The sequence below is a fragment of the Rhincodon typus genome, chromosome 6, assembly GCF_021869965.1.
Source record: "Rhincodon typus isolate 14 chromosome 6, sRhiTyp1.1, whole genome shotgun sequence".
In the NCBI taxonomy this organism is placed as follows: domain Eukaryota; kingdom Metazoa; phylum Chordata; class Chondrichthyes; order Orectolobiformes; family Rhincodontidae; genus Rhincodon; species Rhincodon typus.
In genome coordinates, this window is record NC_063337.1 from 67,352,517 (window position 1) to 67,378,564 (window position 26,048).

Sequence of the window (26,048 nt, forward strand, 5' to 3'; positions counted from 1 at the left end):
TAAAATGCTGGTTGTTTACATGGAAATCGTCTGCAAACATTGTTTGAAGGAAGTCTTGAGGATGCCTGTCATTGCGACATTAATACATAAATACTTCCTGTGTTCTCCACAATATTGCAAGTAATGCAGGCAAATTATTTATCAGTAAATTTCAGTTTGACTAGAACAACAGTTTGCATGTATTGCACAGAAGGAAAAGTGATGCATTTAGATTGGGTGTCAGTCAGTTCTGCATGCTGATCATTTTTACTTTCAGTTCAGTACAGTTGGTACATCACATTGGCATTCTTGGAGATCAAGAAAAGATCACTAACAGTAATAGTAAACACAGTACTTCTTTTATAAAGAATCACCAGATAATGTGTTCATTTTTCTGAATTATTCGAAATGATGTATTATTTGTTCTCACCAATAAAAAGATTCCACTCTGTGTCCAAATCAGCCTGATTGGCCAGGCAGCCCTTCATTACATTCAGACAGTAGTTGTTGCAGGCTTTCACAGTGGGGAGACCATGGCAGTAGGGACAATACATCATCTTCATTAGTGCGCGGATACATCCAAGGGTTGGAATGACCTTTTGAGTTGAAAAAAGACAATTAAATTTCCTTGCTATCAACTCATGTTTTCTGTGAGGAAAGACTATAAGAGGTGTGGCTGAAGAATCAGCTGACATCAAGCCCCTGCTAAATTCTAACAAGGCTAACTAGTTCACATCAATGAATTCCATTTTATGCAGGGCTTTTTACATTGCAAGACTGAACAATAACTTGGCTTCACATAATGGCAGGCAATACATACAGGGAGCAAAACAATAATGAGCCTTAAATCATGCAAAAGACAATGGATTTCTTCTTTTCTCAAGGTACACAATATGAATCTAAATCTTAACCCATAAGAAATCTCACCACAGATTCAACTCTGCTGGAAATAATTTTGGAAGTTGTTTACTGTTTGAACAAGTTGTGAAAAAATGTAGACAAATGACACGGAAAGCATTGAGCTGCAAAAGAAACCACTGCTTCCTTTTTCTTTGCATTTGTCGTCCACCAGAGTTGTCTGGAATAAGAAATAGTTTTCTAACCTTAGAAACAAGCTTGATGCTTATTATGAATAACAGGAATTCACCAAGATGAAACAGTTGATTTAGAAAAGACTGTGATAAAGGTTAGTAATAAAGCAAAGCTAACAATGTTTCTGAAACATTTCTTGAAGCTTCTTTCGATGACAAGGGACTATCATGTCATGACACCAGGGATTAAAGGGTCAAATTATGACTACAGGCTTCATCAACTTTGTTTGGATTCCTTTGAAGTTAAAAAATTGAGGATTGATCTAATCCTGTGGATTGAACTAAAGATTTGGTACATTTTGGGCCAAATATCTGCTCCCTAGGCAGGCAGACAGCTCAAGTCAAGAAATTTCGCAGCTCAATTTCCTGCCACAGAAGAAAATTCTCAAAAGATGTCATTTTTACTTTTGGTGACAGTGCTAGGTCCAACATCCCAGAAGTAGATCAGAGTCAGCCACACAGGCTGCCAAGCCGTGAGACAAACTCACTTCAGTTCCGTGCAACTTCATCCCAGGTGTCTTGTTAAGCATTAGATTTTACACTCACTCATAATACCCATTTATGCCACTACCTAACACATACCAAACCTAGTCCCCTACTTCCTATTGACATTTCTAGCTTCTATGCCAATTTAGTGCGAACTCATTACTACCTACCCATCCTCACAGATCCTTAGAGCCCTTATCCTAACTATATATCAACCTAATGCCAACCCAAGCTTCATCCTACTCCCAGCAATGGCCCTTTTTGCTTGCATATTCTGTGGTAATTCACTGAATATCAATCTGAGGTAGAGATGGAACAAAATAATGTTCCAAATACATATTACAAAATTCACTATTTTCAATAAGTCCTTTTCATGAAAGCCCTTTCAATACATTTAAATCTTCTTAAGTACTTAATCACTTCTAAAAACAAACAGATTGTACCCATATCTGCAAATCAAAAACAGCTAATCCTTCAATAAACCTTTCAGCTGTGGTTGCAATGTGGTCAGCCAGGTGAATCTCATAGAATATGAGTTCTGTGATTGGACCAGGTTAACAGCCCAAATCAGGGAATCCTGGCTGACAGATATAAACAGGTGTGTTAGGGGCTCTGCTCATTGGAGGAGGCAGCTCTGGGCTAGTTGGGTTGGTGTTATATACTATGCATGTGTGAATAAAGGTGACTTGGTGTTGGGGTACTAGTGTTTGTGGAATTATTCATCAACCACACAGTACACATTTTAATACCTCCACTGTGATAATGATAGGTTGTGAAAAGCAGCCAAACATTAATAATGCTTTTATGCTATTACTTGTGGTTATGCCAACAAACAATAAATGAAATTGCCAGGAGATTTTTTTTTTTAAATCTTACAGACACTGGCAGTTTTGTTTTCATATTTAAAGGGATCCATTGAAATAACTTGACATTTTTACAGACGTTATGTAGTCTTCAAGGTCTTTTATGACTCCTACAAAGATTTGTAACTCTCAGCCTGTGAAATAAGGACCATGCCCCAGTGAAAATGGAGTCTGTAGAACTCAGCAATGAATCAAATGGCTGTGCTGACTTTGGGATCTCTACATATTGGGAGTCATGGTCTGCCTCTGTTTTGGAGAAAATAGAATCTGTCAGAAGTGGGAGTGGTCAATTTCAGTCCCAACCACTAATTTTGAAGGTTCCCCAGAGCCTACACAACTCTATGAAAATCTAGTCTTCTTCCATTGTACAGAAATGACTTCATTTTACATCTTAAGTCTACTTTTTGTTTGCTTACATGAGTGGATAACAAAGCTGGGCAATAAATTTCAATCAAGTAATGGTTTACAAATCAGAAGACTTTCATTTTCTTGCATGAGCCTACCCTTATTATTCTGTGAGGCAACAGGATAAATAGATGAGAGAAAGGCAAAGAGGAACTTCCCCAATTTGAAGCTTGCTGCCATCTCCTCCCCTGCTATTACATCTGGTTCTCCTTCTTTCTCACTCCCACATAACGAGACAAAAATTATCACAGATGGCATATACAGAATAAGACAAATAAAATTTTGTTTGACAATGCATCATGGAGACTACAATTTAATGTTTGCCTGTCTTCTGACATCCTAGTCATAGAAAAGCAATTTATACTTATTGAATCCTCTTATTGCAACTTCCCAAAGTTATCCAGCACCAACACAGAGGACTCAGTTAGCTCTTTTCTGATTATTCTATCCACCCCAATGGCATCCAAAATGTGTGCCATGGCTTCGTGAAGACCATTGTCATAATTAAGGTGATTAGCAGGATTCCTCGGTAATCTCAGTCTCATTAAGGTCCCTCTTCTTGTCGACAGAAACTTTAACACTGTTCTGAAACACTACAAGAAAAAATAACTACCACCTCTGGGCAGTTATTATAGAGTCGTAGAGACCCACAGCACAGAAAAATGCTCTTTGATTCATTGAGTTTATGCTGGTCAACTATTCTAACGGTCAGCCTAACTATTCTAAGTTCCAAGATGATTCAGTGGTGCTAGATAATGTTCTTTAAGAGGTTTGCCATTTCTCCTCCTCCTGACTCTACAGCTACCTACAGATTTATGTAACACTTCCTTGTTTATCTTTGTCATCACTCTTTATAGTATATTTTACGTCGACCTCTGTTGTAAAGATTTTCATTTGATACATTTTACATGCTATCCCTTTTACGGGTTTATGATTTACATGATCAGTGCAATGTATTTCCCCAGAAAGAAAGATTTTGAAGATTATATATGTAAACTGCTCACACTACCTGCTACTTCATGACAAGTCAATATGGAATTGATGCAATTTTTCATGGAAAACATTGGCATCACTTTTCAAACACTGCCAAAATGAAGGTAATAGTTGGAACCTATGAGAATTTAGTAGAGCAAGAACCTTTGTTTAATTTTCATACCGAACACAAGCTATATGTATAGGGAGAAAAGTCAGTAGTGAAGGTTTACCAGACTAATGACTGGAATGGGTGTGTCATTTTTGGTAACATTTGTAGTTTATTGTATCTCTACAGTGCAGAAAGAGGCCGTTTGGACCATCACATCTGCATCGATCCTTCAAAGAACATCCGCCCATCCTCATAACCCCATATGGTGTTTTTACCTTGGCTATCCAACCTAACCTGCACATTGCATGGTAGTTTCTAGCATGGATCAATCAACCTAAATTGCACATTCTTGGACTGTGGGAGGGAACCAGAGCACCCAGAGGAAACTCACACAGACATGGGGAGAACGTTCAAACTCTACACAAACAGTTATCCAAGGCTGGAACTGAACCTAGATCCCTGACACTGTGAGGCAATGGTACTCACCATTGTGCCGCACGTTGTCTTGTGAGGAATGGTTGGACAGGCTAGGCTTGCATTCACTGGAGTTCAGAAGAGAAAGGCAACTTGATTGAAACACAAGACCCTGATGAGTGTTGACATGGTGAATATGGAGAGGATGTTTCCTTTCTGAAGCTGGGGTCACTGTTTAAAATCAAATGGTGTGGCTATTTAAGACAAATGAAGTGAAATTTCTTTCTCATAGAAGGGTCATGAGCCTTTGGAACTCTCTTCGTCAAAGGTCAATGGAAGCAGAAACTTTGGATCTTTGATAAACAAGGTATTGAAAGTTATCAGGGTAAACAGGAATGTGGAGTTGAGGTTACAGTCCGGTCAGCCATGATCTTACTGAATGGTGGAGCAGGCTTGAGGAGCTCAGTGGCCTATTCCTGCTTCAAATCGTATTTTTACATGCTCCTATACACATGTTCCTAAACACCACAGAAGCCCAGGATACCTTAAAGTTCAACTCACCTGGTCAATAATATTAATTAAAATACTCAAGTACAACTTTAGACTTGAATGTTCGAGGGTTGGTAAGTAAGTTTGCAGATGATAAAAAAAAATAGTGGGTGTTGAGTAAAGAGGAGGTAGACTTAAATCGGCTGGTCAGAGAGCTGATCAGTGACAAATGGAATTCAATTCAGATAAATGTGAGGTGATGCACTTGTGCAGGACATACAATGCAAGTGAATACATGATGAATAGTAAGAGACTGGAAGCACCAAGGATCAGAGGGATGCTGGTGTGCATATACTCCAGTCGCTTAAGGTATCAGGACAGGTGGATAAAGTGCTTAGGAAGGCATACTATATAATCACTAACCAGTCCATTCTATTCCAAATGTGCATATACCTTGTCCCTCAGTATCTTCTCCAAGAGCTTCCCTACCACAGACGTCAGCTCACCGGCCTATAATTTCCTGGATTATCCTTGCTTCCCTTCTTAAACAAGGGAACAACATTGGCTAATCTCCAGCCCTCTGGAACCTTGCTTATGGTCAAGGAGAATGTGAAGATATGCCCCAGCTATTTCTTCCCTTGCCTCTCACAGTAACCTGGGATAAATCCCAAAATCTCCTCCTTCAATATATTGACATTCTCTAGAGTATTCACACACCTATCCCTGACCTCAACAATCAGCATTGTCCTTCACCTTGGTGAATACTGATACAAAGTACTCATTAAGGATCTCTCCCACTTCCTGTGGCTCTGTGGATAGCTTCTCTCCTTTGTCCTTGAGTGGACCCACTCTTTCCCTGGCTACCCTCTTTCTTCTAATATATGCATAAGAAGCCTTGGGATTTTCCTTGGCCCTGGTTGCTAAAGACATTTCATGGCCCCTTTTAGCCTTCCTAACTCTGCGTTTAAGTTACTTCCTAATTTCTTCGTACTCCTCAAGGGCTTCATTTGTGGCTGCCTAAACCTATTGTATACTCCCTTTTGCCTTTTGACTATGCTTACAATTTCCCTTGTCATCCATGGTTCCTGAATCCTGCCATTCCTATCCTTCAGTTTTGCAGAGACATACATGTCCTGCACTTTAATCAACTGGTCTTTAAAAGCCTCCCATATGCCAGATGCAGATTTGCCCTCAAATAACTGTTCCCAATCCACATTCCCTAGTTTCTGTCTAACTTGGATATAATTGGCCCTTTCCCAATTAAGCACCCTCACCCAAGGGCAACTCTTGTCCTTGTCCATGGCTACTCGAAATCTTATGAAATTATGTTCACCAAGCCCAAAATGTGCTCCTACTGAAGCACTGATAACCTGTCCTGGCACATTCCCTAGTACCAAGTCTAGTATGGCCTCATCACTGATTGGATTGTCAACAAACTGTCTCAAAAAGCCTTTCTGGACATCTAACAAATTGTTCTCCACCTGAGGCCCTGGCTGTAAGGATGTCCCAGTCAATGAGAGGAAAATTGAAGTAACCCACCACAACTACCCTGCTTTTTCATACCTTTTCAGTATCTGACATCATATCTACTCTTCTGTCTCCTGTAGGTTGTTGGGAGGTCTTTAGAAAATTCCCAACATTGTGATTTCACCCTACCTATTCCTGAGCTCCACCCATAATACCTCACTGTAAGATCCCTCTGATGTGTCCTCCTTCAACACAGCAGTGATGTGATCCCTAATCAGCAATGCAACTCCCCCACCATTTACTAGGATGTTGCCTGGGCTGGAGAGTTTCACTTATGAAGTGGGATTAGATAGATTGGGATTGTTTCCCTACAGCAGGAGAGATTGAGAGGGGACATGAATAAAATGTATCAAATTATGAGAATCATGACAGGGTAGATGGAAGAAACCTTTCCTCTTAATGGAGGGATCAATGACCTAGGGCAAGATGTCAACAAAGGGCAAGAGATCTAGAGAAGCAAGGAGAAACAATTTCATCAAGAGGGTGGTGGGAATCTGGAACTGACTGCCTGCAAGGGTGGTAGGGGCAGAAACCCTCATAACATTTATGAAGTATTTAGATGTGCACTTGCAATGCCAAGACATTCAAGGGTAAAGGCTAAGTTCTGTAAAATGGGATTAGAATAGTAAGGTGATTGTTTTTCACCGGTGCTGATGCAATGGGCAGAAGGCTCTTTTTCTGTGTTGCAGATTCTATGTTTCTGTGACTACAATGAGAGATGAGCATTACTGGGGAAATTTAAGGAATGGCTTCTGTTTGGAGATGGAACCAATTCCGCCTGCTGCAAATAAAACAGTGCTATAAATAAGGCTGCTCTAGTACAAAGAGTAGCCAAAAAGTCCTGCAATATAAATAATAAGGCATCTATAAATAATAGACTTGCAAAAATGCAGCTGAGGCTGTATACAAAGACAAAAATGATTGGACTTCCCAACCAGCAATACAAATTTTGACAAAGCTTTGAAAGTTGAAATCTTAGTTTTAAATGCCACTGAATAGTGTATTGCATAACTGAATGATGTGGAAGTTGAAGAACTTCGTATTAAAGGGGTCAGTCAATCATTTGGTTGGGCCTTTTCAAAGTTGCACTGCCTCAGTGCTCCTGTGTTAAAGCAAAACCAGAGATTGTTATTGCTGCATCCAATCTAATGACACCAGCTCTAAAGTGAGACAACATCAGGTATTGTATGAAGATATGAATGTGGTTGAGAGTGAGGTTTCCCATGTTTGAACAGTCTACTACTATTACTAACCAGACTCACATGTTAGGAGTAGCTATTGAGAAATGGGGGCAAACAATATTTATGAGAAAGTGAGGCCTCTAGAATTAAGAAAGAGAGTCCAGGGAATGGGAGAAACCTAGCAAACAAAAGGCAAGCGACTTTCTCATGGACTTCTGTTCATGCTGCTTTATGACAGTGACAGACTATTTATAGACATGGTTCAATTCTAATAAGTAATTTTGAATGCATAAGAAGCCTTCAATGTCCATAGACAAGGTTATCTGAGGCATCTGCTAACTTAAGGCAGTTTAAAAGGCATGATAATCAGGTTTAAGATCACCACACACACACACTTAAAAAAACTAGCTGGGAAGAAGGATCTGATTTCATATCAACCCTTGGGGAGTGATATTTTGAGGCTAAAAGCAATGTGACAGGTTTACAATTACAGTTCTTTCAAAAATAAAGTTTTCAAATATGGAGCCACAGAGATGCTTTTTGTTTCATACCATTTTGTTAATTTCAGCAGTGAGAACAGAATATCAGGTATTTGATGTGGTAGAAAGTATAGCTATACCATGTGATAGTTGGAAAGATATCTCAGACCTGAAAGGCCTAAAAGCATTAGTTATGGGTGTCCATTTATACCAGGTGTCCAAATGTTCATCACATCTAGATAGAACCAGTTGTCGCTTAAACATTAAATCAAAGATCCATCTAGTTGCTCAGGCGAATGTAAAAGAGCCCAAAGCCTTATTTCAAAGAAGATCAGGGAGTTCTCCCCAATATCTAACTCTTAAATAAAGTCCTATTTGTTGGAGTTGGCTATGTAATGTCAGTTGACCCTTTCTTTTACTGCAACAATGGATGGCATGTTTTCATTGGCTGTACAGTGCTTTGGGAAATTTATAGTTGTGAATGTTGTCACATCAAAGCAATTTGTTCTTTCTTTCTTGGAGAGTCCATGGTGTTTAATAGACTGGCCATGTGTTCCTCTCTTGTCTGCTTGATGTGCTTCATCTTGCCAAATCAATCTTAACAGAACTTCAGTGTTTCCATCAGGTATTGATCCTCCAATCTGGGAATCCGGGGATTCTTATGGGATGCAAGATAGGTACACAGTTATTTGCTCTCTAAAAACGTGAAGCTTTTATTTTATTACATTACAGTAACAGCTTTTGAGCATATCAGAGGCTGGGATAGCCAACTTTGAGTCAGGACCCAATTTCAGTTAAAAGTAATTGTAAACCAGTGTTCAGAATATCAAAAATGTATGCCTTTGATAAAGGCAAATGGGGATTGAGAGATGCATGAAACATCAGGCATTGGAAATATTGAAAGTGTCGAGACATTAGAAGGGCTGTTAATGGCATAAAGTGAGAGCAAATATAAATGAATGGGGGGAGTTGGGCGTCACTGGTAGTGGGGGAAGATAAAGAGTAATGTTATCATTTGTGAAGACAGAAACAGAGTTAGTATTTTGAGTCTGGTATGATGCTTCCTCATGATGCTATCAGACCTGCTGAGTTTCTTTAGCATTCTCTGCGTTTGCTGCAGATTTCCAGCTTTCACAGTATTTTGCTTTTATTCAAAAGTTGTTATCATGCCTGCCAATTCCATTGTCTGTTACTTACTTCAATGAGTTGGAAAACAAGAACAAAATATCACTAAATATGAAAGAGTTTAGTTTGATTTAAAAACCTGAAACTCTATTTACAATGAAAGATCAGAGAGAATTTGGTGCCACTCATTATTAAATCAGATGAAAGACAGACATCTGAAAACATTAAACAGAGGTCATATTGAACTCCTGTTATAGATCTGACTATTGGTTTAATCAAGATCAACTGCAAGGAGATCAACAGTGAAGCTAATTTTATTCCAGCAACTTCAGGTTAGATTAAAGAAAACAAATAAAGGTCAATGGACTTTAATTCTGAACACACGGTAGAGAGCCTAGTTAAGTGAAATTTTGAATTTCAAACCTAGCAATTCTAAGAAGGGACTGAAGCAGTAAATTAAATCTTCAGTAACTCTAAAACTCCTGCTGAACAGTGAGATGATTTTGAACACAAGTACCAACATAGTGAAGATATCAGACATCCAGTTTTCTTGATTTTATACCAGTAGAGCATGTGGTACACTGCTGGTCACGAACCGCCAATATTTTCTGCACTTAGGTAGAAAAAGGAAATAGGTTCTGCTGAGCAGCCAGGTGCTAAATTTAAAAAGCAGAAACAAATAGGTAATAATCTTGGATTACTACCTGAGCCATGAGCTAAATAGCACAGAATCAACAATATAGAAGACGTAAATGTGTGGCTCAAAGATTGGTGTGGGAGAAATGGGTTCGAATTCATAGGACATTGGTACCAGTGTTTGGGAAGAAAGGAGCTGATCTGATGGGATGGGCTCCACCTGAAATCATGCTGGCACCATAGTTTTGGCAAATCACATAATAGCTTCAGATAAGGCATTAAATTAAATCATGGGGGTACGGATTCAGTTGCATGGAAAATTATAAAATCAAAGGTAAAGGAAAAGGTAGGATTGCAGGTTAGTGATGGGGTTGATTGTTATCAGAAAGTAAAAGGAAGGGACAGAATGGGGGAATGTCATCATAAACCAAGCAACCATAAAAGTTTAGGGAAATTTGATAATACAGTACAAACATAAAGGTTTTTACCTTAATGCACAAAACATTCAAAATAAGATAGACAAATTGATGGTGCAAATGGAGTTCAATGCATATGATTATTGCCATTACAGAAACAAGGTGGCCAAAACTGGGAACTTAACATTCAGGGATATTTGATCTTTCAGGGAGACAGGAAGGATTGAATTGGAGAGACGGGAGGGATTGACTAAATGGTGGGGTAGCACCGTTAGTAAGGAAAGAAATAAGGACAGTTGTGACAGACAAACTAAGCTCAGATGATGTACAGTCCATCTGGACAGAGGTATAAAAAAAAGCAAAGGAAAGAAGACATTGGTAGGAATAGTGTACAGATGCCCTAACAGTAACCATTCTGTCGGAAAGGCTATAATTCATCAGATTATAAGAGTATTTAAAAAGAATAGAGCAATAATTATGGGTGACTTTAATCTTCATGGTGATTGGGTCAATCAAACTGTGAATGGTTGCTATGATAGTGAATTCACAGAGGGCATTAGGCATGGTTTCTATGAACAATATGTCATGGAGCTAATCAGGGAGCCGGCTATCTTGGACCTGGTAATGAGGCAGGTTTAATAAATGACCTCTGAGCAAAAGATCCCTTAGGAAGTAGTGATCAAAACATGGCAGCATTTGAGACACAGTTCAAGAGTGAAAAACTTAGATGGAAACAATTGTGTTTAACTTTAATAAAGGGAATTACACTGAACTAAGGATAGTTAGCTAAAGTGAATTAGACAGATAGATAAGCAAGATGACAGTAAGCTAGTAGTGTTAGACATTTAAGGAGGTAATTCATGATTGTTAGCAAAAATACATCCATGAAAGATTCTAATGACAGTGATAAACTAACCATGGCTAACAAAGAAAGTTAAGGAGATTATTAAGTTGGAAGAAAAAGCACATAAAGAGTCAGTGCAAGCCTTGAACATTGAGATAAATTAAGAATCTAGCATAGGTAGACTTAAAAGATAATAACAAGAGAGAAAATAAACTACGAGGCAAACTAGTGAAGAACATAAACACTGACAATAAGAGCTCATTTAAATGTATCAAAAGGAAGAGAGAGGTCAAAGTGAACATAGGTCCTTCAGAAAATGATTCTAGAGTGATGGTTCTGGGGAACATGGAAATGGCAGAGCAGTTTAACAGATATTTTGCATCAGTCTTTATGATGGAAAATATTTTGAACATTCCATTAATACTAAAGAATACAGGGGAGGAAGTAAGTACCATCCCTATCACTGAAAAAGTAGCATCAAACAATCTAAAGGGGGTTAGAGGCAAATAAAGTCCCCTGGCCCTGATAGCTTGTATCCTAGGATCCTGAAAGAGATAGTGGATGCATTGGTTGTAATTTTCCAGAAATCATTGGATTCTGGAGAAGTACCAGAGGATTTGAAAACTGCTAATGTGACACCCCTATTTAAAAAAGGAGGGATGCAAAAAGCAGTTAACCATAGACCGATTAGCATAACATCTGTTGTTGGAAATGTATTGGAATCATTATTATTAAGGGAGCAATAGCAGAACATTTGGAAAATCATAATTTAATCAAGCAGAGTCAGCATGGCTTCATGAGTGGGAGATCATACTTGACTAACCTGCTTGATTTTTTCAAGGAGGTTTCAACCAGACTGGATAGAGGGGCACCAGTAGACGCATTATATTTGGACTTCCAGAAGGCGATCAACAAGGTACCTCAGAAAAAGAGTGGCTCAGTGGTTAGCACTGCTGCCTCATAGTGCCTGGGACTGGGGTCTGATTCCACCCTGTCTGTGTGGAGTTTGCACATTCTCCCTGTATCTGCATGTGTTTCCTCCAGGTGCTCTGGTTTCTTCCCACAGTCCAAAGATGTGCAGGTTAGGTGGATTAGCTAAGCTAAATTTCCCATAGTGTCCAAGGGTGTTGCAGGCTAGGTAGATTAGCCATACGAAATGTAGGGTAACAGGGATTGGGCATGGGGTGGGTCTGGGTGGGATTCTCTTTGGAGGGTCAGGTAGACTCTATAGGCAGAATAGTCTACTTCCACACTGCAGGGATTCTATGATTCGATGAAAAGGTTAAGTCATAGGATGAGAGCCCATAGTGTGGAGGTAGTGTATTGGCTTGGGATAGAGAATTGTCTAATGGGCAGAAAACAGTGAGTGGGCATAAGGGGTTGTTTTACAGGTTGGCGACCTATCACCAGTGGGGTTCCACTGGGATAAGTGCTGGGACAGCAACTGCTTATAATATATAACTAATGACTTGGAGGAAGGAAGTTAATGTACTATAGCCAAATTTGCAGATGACTCAAAAAAAAGATGGAAAGGCTTGTGATACACACAGTTTAATGAGGGATATTGATACATTAAGCAAATGGGTATTAAGCTGGCAAATGGAGTATAATATGGGAAAATGCAAAGTTGTTCGTTTGGGAAGGGAGAACAAAGAACAGAACATTACTTAAAAGGAAAAATACTGCAGAAAGCTGCAACACAAAAGGAAAGCCATTCAGTTGTGTGTGATAACACTTCCGGATATGAAAAAAGAAACAGAAATACTACCATTTCATGGCTGATCCAACATTCCTAACATACACCTTCGTGCCTTGTCCTTATAACCTTAATTTCCCTACTGATCAAGAACCTATCTATCTCAGTCTCAAATACATACAAGGATTCTGCTCCTCCCAGCTCTCCATGGCAAGGAGTTCCAAAGACTCACAACCCTCTGAAAGAAGAAATTCCTCCTCATCTCAGTCTTAAATTGGCACCCCTTAATTCTGAGACTATGCCCTCTAGTCATAGATTCTCCCATGAGGGGCAATGTCCTCTCAGCATTTACCTTGTCAAGCCCTTTAAGAATCCTATATGTCTCAGTAACATCACCTCTCATCCTTCTAAATTCCAATGAGCAGAGTCCCAAAATGTTTAATCTTTGCTCATAAGACAATCCCTCCATATCTGGAATCATCCCAGGGAACCTTCTTGGAACTGCCTCTAATGACAATGGCTGAATTGAAGTTGCTGCAAAAGGGTTCTGTATGACAGGATTCATTGTCAGTGAGCTCACCTATTTTACCTCGCTACAGATTCTTCTACGAGGTGTAACTGAAGCTTCTGCCAACTTGGTACCTCTTTGTGAATGAGGCAGGAATTCTCCGAAGTGCTGAACATTTGTAGATAGAGAGAAATAGTAGCCATGGGCTGGAACGAAAAGGCCAATTTTCCACTTAATTAGAGTTTCCTTCAGTGGCCTCCTAATCCTGGAATGGAATAGTGAAATCAAGAAGGAAAGGAGTAAAGATTGATTTTTTGAAGGGCTTTGACAAAAAGATTTATTTCTGCTCAAAAATGTGCAATATCAGATGATTTGCTTTCCAAGTTTGCTTTATTAATTGTTTCACCTGTTATCTAGCCACACATTTTAGTTTACTTAATTTTCCTTTTTATTTTGTCAATCTTGGTGAAGTCAGAGACCCTTTTCCTTCTTGTTTTCATTGGAACAAAACTCAGGGCCAGGGATAGGCCCTTTGGCCTTTTGGGCCTGTTCTGTCGTTCATTAGCATCATGCCCAATCTGGTTATATTCTCAACTCCACTTTCTTGACTGTCTCCTATAACCCTTGACGGTCTCCTATATTAAAAAGCTCTCAAACTCAGCCTTGAATAAATTCAGTGACCTAGCCTCCGTTGCTTTCTGGGGAAGACTAACAACCTTCTCAGAGAAGGGAGACCTCTTATTCTGAAATTATATCAGCTAGTTCTTGTCTCCAACAAAGGAGGAAACATCTTGCTGTTATCCTCTCTATCAAGTTGCCTCAGGATTTTATATGCTTCAATAAGACCACCTCATATCCTTCTAAACTGCAAAAGTTTCAACCTCTCCTCATAAGTTAACTCCCATGTCCAAGTAATGAGTCAGGTGAACATTTTTCGAACTGCTCCTCACACAATTATATCCTTTTTTAAATAAGGAGACCACTAAAATGGCACACTATGCCAATTATGGTCTCACTAAAGCTCTGTGCAGTTGCAGTAAGAAAACCTTCCTCAGTTTTGAACTCCATTCCCTTTGCAATGTTCTAACAATAAAGTATGTAAGTCACACCATGTACATTCACATCAGTAACATACATATCCCTTGGACTTCTGCTTAAATGTCAACTGATTTATTGCTGTTCAAGTTGCAATGTCGCCATACATTTTACCCTTTCCTACAAAACAAAATGGCAAGAGACATAATGACTAAATCAATTTAGTTACACAATTGTGTCACCAATCACATCAGCTATCACAATTACCAGTGCTCAGTTGCAGCAGAATTGACAGAAAAGCACACACATGTATTCAGGTGTGCGAAGTTCCACTGCAACAGAATTTTCAGAACCAACTGCTCCCGGAGATGGTCTGCCCCAGAACACTCAAGTATGTCATTGACTATAATTTTTGACCAAAATGCCCTTGCAAAAATTGTGATGAGTTCTACTGTCTCACAATAAATTAAGTTAAACTTGTTGTTATGACCATGACTGCAATATGATATAATGATTTACCATGAGAGTCCACAAGCTAAGTTGGAATATGTGGTTTCACTTAAAACAGTCCTTCTTGTATTCAGTCACAATTGACTACTCTGTCTTCATGCTTGCTGCTTCTATTTTCTTATTTAGTTTCAGTAAGGAACACATTATAGTTGTATTTAAAGAGACAAAGTTGGATATCATGCAGTGAAGCAAAATTATTAGACAACAATTAAATGTGATGCAGGCAGCAATCCACAAGTTGTTATAGATAATCTCCTTACTCTGGGCCAGAATTGATCTGGTTCAAGTCCTACCTGCCATGAAGTTGTGTCATATTGTCTCTGAATGGGCTGATTGAACCAACAGTCATGCTGCCTACCCATTATCATGATTGTACTGAATGTACCAATAGGGGAACTAGGATGACACCTCATAAGACTAGTCCAGACTACTTAATGCTAGTTTGCTCCATTTAAAACCAATCCACACCTCTTAAAGCTAACATGCACTGTGTAAAACTAGCCAAAGACCATAAGACTTTGGAGCAGAAGTAAGTCACTCAAGTCTTTGATTCTGCTCCATCATTCAATGTGATCATGGTTCATCTGATAATCCTCAAGTCCACTTCCCTGCCTTTTCCTCATAACCCTTGATTCCCGTACTGATTAAAAATCCATCTATCTCAGCCTTGAATATCCTTAACAACCCAACATGAACAGCCCCTTGCAATCTTCAGAAAATTTCCTCCTCAATTCTCTCTTAAATGGACAACATTTCATTTGGAGATTATACCGTCTGGTCCTACACTCTCCCACAAAGGGAAACAGCCTCTCATCAACCCTGTCAAGTCTGCAAGAATCTTCTTTGTTTCAATAAGGTCTCTTTTCATTCTTCCAAACTCGATGAGTACAGGCTGTCTATAAGAAAATCCCTCCATATCTGGTTTCCACCTAGTTAACCTTCTCTGGACAGCCTCCAGTACTGGTATTTTTTTTTAGATAAGGGACCCAGAACTATTTGCAGTATTCCAGAAATTTCCTGCATTATTTAAAGCCACCATGTTAAAGCTGCCCTGGACTATTTAAGGCTAGCCTGCACAATGTCAAGTTAGCCTGTGCTACTCAAAGCCAGCCAGCACTTGGCAAAAGTGAGAAGCATTCTGGCTGAAAATCTTCAGATGAGGTATGATGTTTGCTGTGCTGGTGTTCTCATCTACTTTTTCCTGATTAATGACCAGGGCTTTGAATACCCTTCTCCCTACATTACCGTATACCTCTAATGTAATGATGTACAGAGAATTGCAAGATACTTGCTACGTTGAAGGATCTGCTGGCAGAAGCATTCAGGGCCACAATCACCTGATGTCCACTGGCAGCAGTGCCCTTGCCCTTTTATGAGGCCTGTGATTCCAAGAGGTGACACTATAATATGAGTACCTTCTTAGTGAGCACACTGCCTCTGGCTTAGGTAGAGGTAAGAGAAGTAAGCCCTCAGAACCCTTGGGTGTGGCAAGGTCTCCTATTAAGGCCCCCTCCCCCGCCTCCTTAACTTCCCTCTCTGGGAAGCTTACATCTGTTCTATTTTCATCTGAACTACAATTACAACCCCCATAACCTAGAGGAAATACTTCTCTCACAGCTCATTTAGCAGCAATGCAAACCTTACCAAGGCCAAAATCACACTCTCCAGACTTTACTGACTTTTTCAAACTCTTTCAAAAGCCCGGTACTTTCATGAAGTCAGCAAGAGCCACTGTATGTCATTAACGGAACTTACCTGTTAGTTGGAAGATAATGCCTTAAATTATCGCTGATGTATACAGCTCCATGTGTTGCTATGCAGCTTTTTGAGAGTAGGCAAACTAGATTGGCAAGGGTAAAATTGAAAGTCTGCACTTAAATCAGTTTTAGATGCTGATAAAGAACACAAACTGAAGCCTTTCAGTGTTCTTCACTGCAACAATTGGCTGTGTCGTGCCTGTAGTGTGTTTTATCACTTTTGCTTCATTTGGACAAAATTAAATCTAAGCACTCTCATTCTTTTCTCTCACGAAACTTCTCATTTTTGAAACCATTTTAGTAGATCACTTCTGCGCTCTCTCCAATGTATTCACATCTTTTCCATAATGTGGCACCACAACTGTATGCAATATTCCAGTTGAGGTCTAACAAATGTCAAATTATATTCATAATAACCTGCGGAACAGCAATAAAAATGGGAAAATTATGGATAACTGGTTTTGATTTTGGCAGTTAGCTTTATATTTTATTCTTAAAGTCATTCAGATACGCATGACTCTATTACTACGGGACCGATTCTATGAATCCTTACCTTGTTTGTTGGCAAACATTCATAATTTATTTACTACACTTTCATGTAATTTTTTTTGAAGTATACAGTATTGAATACAGTCATTTTCAACATTGAGGGACATGAGTCAGAATATGTTCGACCAAATCTCTGTTGCAACCTACAGTCTTTTAAACACCCTGCTAAACTTAAGCCCTGCTGCAATACATGTAGCCCATACACAAACCATTATGATAAGATACAAAATGGCCAGAATAAAATGCTTGTTCATCAATTACTGGTATTAAAAGAAGAATATCACTTTCAGAAGAAGGACTTTCAATTTAAGCCTGTTAGGAAAGCTTAGTAAATATGATTCCATCTGAACAGGTTCAAAACTATTGCTGAAAATATTCACATTTAACAAATCTTTTCATCTTGCTTCTATCAGGGTAATTTGCAACAAATACCAAAGAAAAGCAAAAACATCATTTATAATATATGAGAGGCTACTTGGTTGGCAAATGAACTTTGGTTGGCATTGATGTAGCCATAGAGAACAGACCCGTTAATGGTATCTGATGACACTGATTGGTCCAGTTAATGCCGTGAGAAATGAGCTAGTGAATGGCTTCAGCTATTTTGCTGATTGAAACAGGTGCAGTACGTGTACATGTTCTTTCTTGTCTGTACAGATCAGGACCCTGTATATTAATATGCACAGCTTTTGGTACACAGAAATGCACTATGTTGTGAGCCTAACTAACAATCAGAAAATGGCTATTATTGTAATCCTTCATACATTCAGGATTATTGAGCAAAAGTGCTGTTTTGTTAGCTTCTGAGTTAATATATTTCAGTGATGGGATTGTGAACCAAGTGCAGAAAAGATACAATTCAACTTGATGACAAGAATAACTAACTTGCACTGGAGTCAAAAGATTCTCTACAAAAGTGGGCATAAACAAGGCTGGAAGCTAGCTTATGGATCAGACTAGGTCCAATGCCATGGATCAGACTAGATCCCAGTCTATGAACATTTACAAAACACTTGTCCAGCAATATCCACCATGTTCAGTTCTGGCCACCATACTTTTGGGAAAATGTGAGGGTTTTTGAACGATTTTGGAATCCCTACAGCCTGGAAGTGAGCCATTAGGCCCATCATGTCCACTCTGACTCTGCAAAGGGCATCCCACCCAGATCCATTTCCCTCCTATCCTATGCCCCCACATTTCCCATGGCTAATCCATCTAGCCTGTATATCCCTGGACACCATGGGCAATTTATCATGGCCAATCCACCTAACGTGCATATCTTTGGACTATGGGAGGAAACCTGAGCACCCAGCAGAAACTCAGGCAGACACAGGGAGAATGTGCAAACTCCCAACAGACAGTTGCCTGAGGCTGGAATCAAACCCATCTCCCTGGTGCTGTGAGGCATCAGTGCTAACCACTGAGCCAACTTGCTGCCCTAAACTTAATAAAGCTATTTAAAATCTTTGTGTGCATGGAGTGTTTTGACAGTAGGTGGTGACTCAATAAAGCTTGTTTTCCATGAATATCTTTGGTTACTGCAGTTTCTTCAAACTTGGAAACTTGACAGATTTTGGACATGACGAAATGCAATGGGGCAGGATTTTTTTTCAGATGATGCAGCCTTCCCTCTTATGCCGTTAGAGTTATCTCTGTCACCTTGCTGAAGTTCATTGTTTAGTGGAGTTCCACTTGGGCAAAGTTGTGAAGCACACAACAAACCAAAAACATACAGAATATGCATTGTGAGCGAGTATCGCAGTAAACTGCTAAATCCATTCAGGGAGTTGTTTTATTGATTCAGGATTCCAATAGTGTGCTCAGTCATGAATTGAAATTCAGCAGAACTCAGTTCCTGCACATGGATTCCTGAGAAAAATAGAAAAACATCTATGTGGAAGGCATAGCCCTTGTCCCCATGTAACCAGTGGTAAGTATTGGGAAGGGAAGGAAGTAGCATAAAATAAAGAATGCTAACAGATTCCAGGATGGTGTGCATGGACCTAGTTGTCAATCATCCATCAACTGGTCAACAATAGAAAATCTTCCATCGTTACAGTGCTTCAACAGGATGTTTGCACCAGTTCGTGCCTTTCCAAATCCTGAGAAACATTGGCACAATTATCTACAAAGTTGTACCAACTGTCATAGGGAAAATGTTAGCAACAGTTAAAAACCAAAGTTGTTGAAATCAGTATCAAAGGTAGAGGGCTGCAAAAGGCCTCACAGAAAAATGTGGTGTTGCTTCTTGAGCTCACTGGGACCATCATTGGAAACATTCAGAAGACAAAACAAAAGGAGGATAGAGTGGAAGCTGGGAAAGCTCAAGGAACACTGTTGTCATATGAACTGAACCCTGGGTGACAGCTTGATTAGTTTACACCCTCTTGAATAGGTATTGAAACTACTTTTCCTAGTTTTATATGCTTCCTTTAACCTTTGTTTTTTTTCCTTTTGTTTGCGGTCAGGCCAGCATCTGTTGTCCATTCCTTTGAACTGAGTGCCTTGCTAGCTATTTCAGAGGGCAGTTAAGAGTTAGAACATAGAACACAGAACAGTACAGCACAGTACAGGCCCTTTGGCCCACAATGTTGTGCCGAGCTTTGACCCTAATCCTAAGGTCTATCTAAACTCCACCCCTACCTTATACTATCATCCATATGCCTATCTAATAGCTGCTTAAATGCCCCTAATGAGGCCGACTCCACTACCCTCTCGGGCAATGCGTCCCACGCCCCTCCCACTCTCTGAGTAAAGAACCTACCTCTGACGTCTCCCCTGTATCTACCTCCACTCACTTTAAAACTATGCACCCTCGTAATAGCTACCTCCACCCTAGGAAAAAGTCTCTGGCTGTCCACTCTATCTATACCTCTGATCATTTTGTACACCTCTATCAAGTCACCTCTCATCCTTCGTCGTTCTAAAGAGAAAAGCCCTAGCTCTCTCAACCTTTCCTCATAAGACCTTCCCTCCATTCCAGGCAACATCCTGGTAAATCTCCTCTGCACATTTACCAACGCCTCCGCATCTTTCCTGTAATGAGGCGACCAGAACTGGATACAATACTTCAGATGTGGCCGAACCAGACTTTTGTACAGCTGGAGCATAACTTCATGGCTCTTGAACTCAATCCCTCTATTAATGAAAGCTAACACACCATATGGCCTTCTTAACAACTCTATCCACCTGGCTGGCAGCTTTCAGGGAACTGTGAACATGAACCCCAAGATCCCTCTGCTCCTCCACACTGCCAAGAATCTTTCCGTTAACCATGTATTCTGCTTTCAAGTTTGTCCTTCCAAAACAAATCACCTCACACTTTTCAGGGTTAAACTCCATCTGCCACTTCTCAGCCCAGCTCTGCATCCTATCAATGTCCCTTTGTAACCTAGAACAGCCCTCCGCACTGTCCACAACGCGACCCACCTTCGTATCGTCCACGAACTTGCTAATCCACCCTTCCACTCCTTCATCTAAATCATTTACAAAAATCACAAATAGAAGAGGACCCAGGACAGATCCTCGTAGTGCACCACTCGTAACTGAGCACCATGTTGAATATTTTCCGTCCACTACCGTCTTCTAAGAGTCAGCCAATTCTGAATCCAATCTGCCACATTTCTCCCTATCCCATGCCTCCTTACCTTCTGCATGAGCCTACCATGGGGAACCTTATCAAACGCCTTACTTAAATCCACGTATACCACATCTACTGCTCTACCTTCATCCACGTGTTTGGTCACCTCTTCAAAGAATTCAATAAGGTTTGTGAGGCATGATCTACCCCTCACAAATCCATGCTGACTATCATGAATCAAACTGTGCCTTTCCAAGTGATCATAAATCCTACCTCTTATAGCCCTTTCCAATAATTTGCCCACGACTGATGTAAGACTAACTGGCCTGTAATTTCTGGGGTTATCCCTATTCCCTTTTTTGAACAAGGGAATGACATTTGCCTCTCTGCAATCTTCCGGCACTATACCCATGGACAGTGAGGACAAAAAGATCATCACCAAAGGCCCTGCGATCTCTTCCCTTGCTTCCCATAGAATCCTTGGATAAATCCCTTCAGGCCCGGGGGACTTATCTATCTTCAACTTCCTCAAAATTCCTAGTACATCTTCCTTACTAACATCGACCTTCTCTAGCCTACCAGCCTATTTCACACTGTCCTCCTCTTCAACTAGATCCCTCTCAGTTGTGAATACCGAAGAAAAGTATTCATTAAGGACCTCTCCTATCTCTTTAGGCTCTGTGCACAAATTCCCTTTACAATCCTTGATCAGGTCTACCCTTTCTCTGGTCATTCTCTTATTCCTCACGTATGTGTAAAAAGCCTTGGAGTTTTCCTTGATCCTATCTGCCAAGGTTTTCTCATGCCCCCTTATAGCTCTTCTAAGCTCTTTCTTGAGCAACTTCCTGGATAACATGTATCCCTCTGGAGCCTTTTCCATTCCTTGTTTCCTAAACCTTACATAAGCATCCTTCTTCCTCTTAACCAGTCATTCAAGCTCTCTTGAGAACCAAGGCTTCCTCACTCGACTACATCTTCCATGCCAGCAAGGGACAAACATATCGAGCACACGCAGTATGCATTCCTTAAACAATCTCCACATTTCAGTAGTGCTTTTCCCTGACAGCATCTGTTCCCAACGACAATCCTATGTTAATCAATGCTAACAACATTGCCATGGGTTTGTAGTCACATTTCGGCCAGACCAGGTAAGGATGGCAGATTTCTTTCCCTAAACGACATTAGTGAATGAGATTGGCTTTAACAAAAATTGATAATGGATTCACACCTTAACATTTCCTGCACCATTTCAATTCCATATTAATTTTGCCAAAAAGTATGGTGAGATCTGAGCCCATACCCCCAGAGCATGAGGATCATTAGTCCAGTAACATTACCACTATACCATTATTTCTCCCTTGATGCTTATATGTTTCTTTACTTTCTATGATTTTCCTCACTATGCTTCCTTTTCTGAAATACATATACAAATTCATCACGCTGTGTTATCACCAGCCTAGAACATTACGAATCATTCTATTTATTTTTGTCTGATGTGCTTTTTGTGTCTTAGTATCTCAAATTTTTCCTCATTCTTTTACTTTTTGAAGTGCTGTTCATCTACAATATCTTTCAACTGTGAGGAAGCATCTGCACATGAAATAATAAATAATTTTTACTTTGACCAGGTGCTGCCTGTCTAAGCATCCCTGTATTTTCTGTTTCTGTTTATTCATAAACAGAGCGAGACATCAATTTCATAACATTCTCTGTCATGGTTGTAGCATTCTAAATAATGTTAAAATTATGCAAGTTCCCAATATGTGATCAATATTCTTTAAGTTAACAAAATTTCTCTGGGCTTCAAATACATAATTTGCTGAGCTAACGGGCTAGGCTTCATTTAAAATTGCTGGGCTGTCTCATACCTCCCCTTCCAGTTTAACTAATATGTCAGAGTAAATTACAGTCACAAATAGTGAAATACAAAAGTCAATGATGGTAGATCCATTGGAAGCCAATGATGGTAGATGCTCATTTCAAGAGGGGCTATTCTACTCAATTTTTCAGAGAATAACTTAATCATTGTTTTCAAAGCAAAGTGAGTTGATCCTCAAATTATGATGAATTAATAATTCAATAAATCAGTTCAAAGGCCTGCTTGGTAAATGCTGTGAACAATTCTTTGTGGACTGCTTTGAAAATTAAGCAAGTAGTGTCCAACCAGAATGGTACTATATTCTGACCCTTTAATTTGTTATGATACATTAGTCTACCTTATCTAACCTAAATATCAGACATTAAAACAATTAATGAAGCCTCTTTCAACACCAAGTGCCACTTTTTTTTCAATCAGTATTATTTTAGCACTGGCATTAACCTAGAATTATAGATAAAGTACCCACTGAAAATGTACCAAAGTACCCATTTAACATGCACAAATCATGGTGTCAGTGCCAACTTCAGCAGAGGGATAGTGTTGTACTGTCTGACGTCCAGCGGCAACAACATGGTGAGGTGAGCCAACCAGCAAAAAGTTGATAATTAAAGGCATCAGGAAACAACTGAAGGTTATAGCAAAGAGGCATCCGTTAATTATGTGGACAGCAGAGAAGTGCATAATAAGAGGCAATGCAGAGAAATTAGGAGAGAAGTCAAGAAAAACAATTAGGTATGCAAAGAAAACATGATTTAATAAACATGGAATATAAACAAAATAATTTACAGACATATGAATAAAGTGTAAAGCTAGAATGGGAAAGGTATCATTTGGGATTGACAGGATAATATCACAGCTAATGCCAGAGATAGCAGACCTTTTAAATAATATTTAGTTGTTTTTCAGGGAGGTAAAAAGAATATCAATAGCATTGATGTTGCGACAAATAATGAGTTCAATGCATTTTCTTTGAAAGGGGGTTGAACTGAATAAACTAATCACATTTGGAAATACATAAAGCCTCTGATGTAGATTAATCATGTCTATGAATTTTAAAGAATCTTTAGAAGAGATGGCAGACACATGCCTACACACATTTAATGATTCTAAGAGAAAAAAAAATGAAGAAATGCAACACTAAATGTCACAAACTGGTCCAACTCGTCTTTTATGTCTGAAAATGGAACTCCAGTACAATCAAAACATTAATTTCCAAGCTTGACTGGTGTTTCTTTCATTAGAAAAAGAAGTAATGTCAAAAGACTGGTGGTTACTTTATTTCATTCCTATATTTAAGATGGGAGACAGAATAAGCTCAAGAGTTATTGACCAGACAGTTTAACATTAAGAGTAGGAAGGATAATGGAATCCACGCTACAAGAGAGAATATACAAAAATATAGACAATATAACATAATAATGAATATTCCAGCATGGATTTCAAAAGGGAAAGTCTTGCTTGATCAAACGTATTGAAGTTTTTTTGAGGAAGTGACAGAGATTCATCAATGTTACTCAATTTAATTTGGATTTGGATTTTCAAAAAAACCTCAATAGCATGCCCAACAATAGGCTAATCAATAAGATCAAAGAATATGGAGTTGGCAACAAGTAGCAGAATGGGTTGCTTGCTGATTTCAGGTAGAAAGCAGAGAGGAGGAGTAAAGGGTAGATATTTAGAGTGGTAGAAGATAGGAAGTGGTGCTCCATAAAGATCAAATCTAAGATTCACAACTTACATAAGCTATTTGGACTGTAGAATCAAAAACACAATTTCTCAATTTGCAGATGGTACCAATTTGCGGGATAGTCACTACTCAAAAAGACTATAACAAATTATAGAAGGACATTAATGAACTTGCAGAATAGGCAAATAATTGGCAAATAAAGTTCAACACAGCTATAAGTGAAGTAGTTTGTTTAGGTAGGAAGAAGGTCAACTATTTGGAAAGTGAGAGCCTGGATTGGGTGAAAGGGTAAAGGGATCTGGGAGTACAAATAAGCCAATGAGATTGCACCATAGGATTGTAGCAAGGTCACAAAAGAAAAAAGAAATCAAGCACTCTTCTTTATTTCTAGAGGGACAGCATTGGAAAGCAGGAAAGTTATGCCAAACTTGTGTTGAGTTCGGAGTTCACAGCCAGAGTAAGTTCTAGTTGCCATATTATTAAAGGGATTTTTGTCTTCTTCTTAAGAAGTCCCTCAGGATTGAGGATGACATTCCTCCACTCAAGAATTGTAGGCCCTGAGGTCTGATGCTGGATCCACACTCCCTGCCACACGATGGGGAAAGGCGGTATTTTCTCTGGTTTTCATTTGCTCGTTACACTGTTTGTACTTGGATTCCACCTGAATCGTTTGGAGATACTTGAGATAGTTGGCACCTTTGCAGATGCATCTTTTCCAGTTTTCATGGCCTTGGGTAAGAGACTGTCATGAATCATTGGGGATATTTTTTCAGAAAGGATTTGAGGATATTCTTATAGTCCTTCTGGTCACTGCTTGCAGTGGCAAAGCTTCAAGCAAGGACCTTGTTTTAGAGTCTTGTGTCAGGAATGTTGATGGCATCACACTCCCTACACAGCTGTTGACAGTAATTGATGTCTCAATATTGGGACTATTGGCCTAAGAAAAAGGGCACTGCTAGTGGTGATGGATCATTTTGTGACAGCATTGCTGGTGATATTTCTCTAAGGATTTGAAATATCTACTGTATATTCTCCACATCTGTGACACATACGGGAGGCCTAGTAACATTGTTGCCCTGTAGACCATGAATTTGGTGTTGGGTTTAAGTTCTTTGTCATCAAACTTTGTATTCCTCAGAAAGCCCAAGCATATGCTGGCACATTGGAGGTGATATTGAATTTCATCGTTGATATCTATTCTTTCTGAAAGGAGGCTCCCCAGGGACAGGAATTGAACCACGTTGAACAAAAGCTCATCATGGATTTCAGTTGGGGAGCAAAGTTCTGCAGTAGGGGCAGGATCGCAAAGGACCTTTGTCACCTGACTGTTTAGCCTGAGGCCCATTCTCTACATACCTCCGTGAATGCATTGACAAAGGCTTGGGGTTCAGCCTCTGAGTGTGCAATCACACAGCTGCTAGCTGGACACTGCAGCTTGATGAAAGAGGTTGGGTGATCTTTGTTCTATACTAGATACGATGGAGGCTTTACCATCTATGTCAATAAAAAAAAATAAGTGGCATTAGAGAGTATGCAGAGATGATTTACAAAGATGACATCTGAAATGAGTTGACTACATATCTGAAAAGGATTGATAGTCTCTTTTGAATAAAAAAGCTGAGCGATGATCAAATAAAGGTGTAAAAAACTATGTGAGTAATTGAACCTACAAATCAGGAGTAGGCCATTCAGCCCTTCAAGCCTCTCAATATTCAATAAGTTCATGACTGATCTGATTGTAAGCTCAAATCTATATTCCCACTAACCCCATAATAACTCTTCAACCTATGTTTAACAAGAATCAATTGATCTTTGTCTTAAAATATAT

General features: G+C 39.4%; 1 protein-coding gene across 1 annotated transcript in view; it reads right to left on the reverse strand.

Moving 5' to 3' along the window:
- The window catches only part of gpc6a (glypican 6a), an 892,798-nt gene that overhangs the window by 197,440 nt on the left and 669,310 nt on the right, over window positions 1-26,048 (reverse strand). The window contains exon 4 of the mRNA XM_048598401.1: window positions 410-575. Within this exon, the coding sequence (XP_048454358.1) occupies window positions 410-575 (166 nt within the window). The remainder of the gene's footprint in view (window positions 1-409; window positions 576-26,048) is intronic.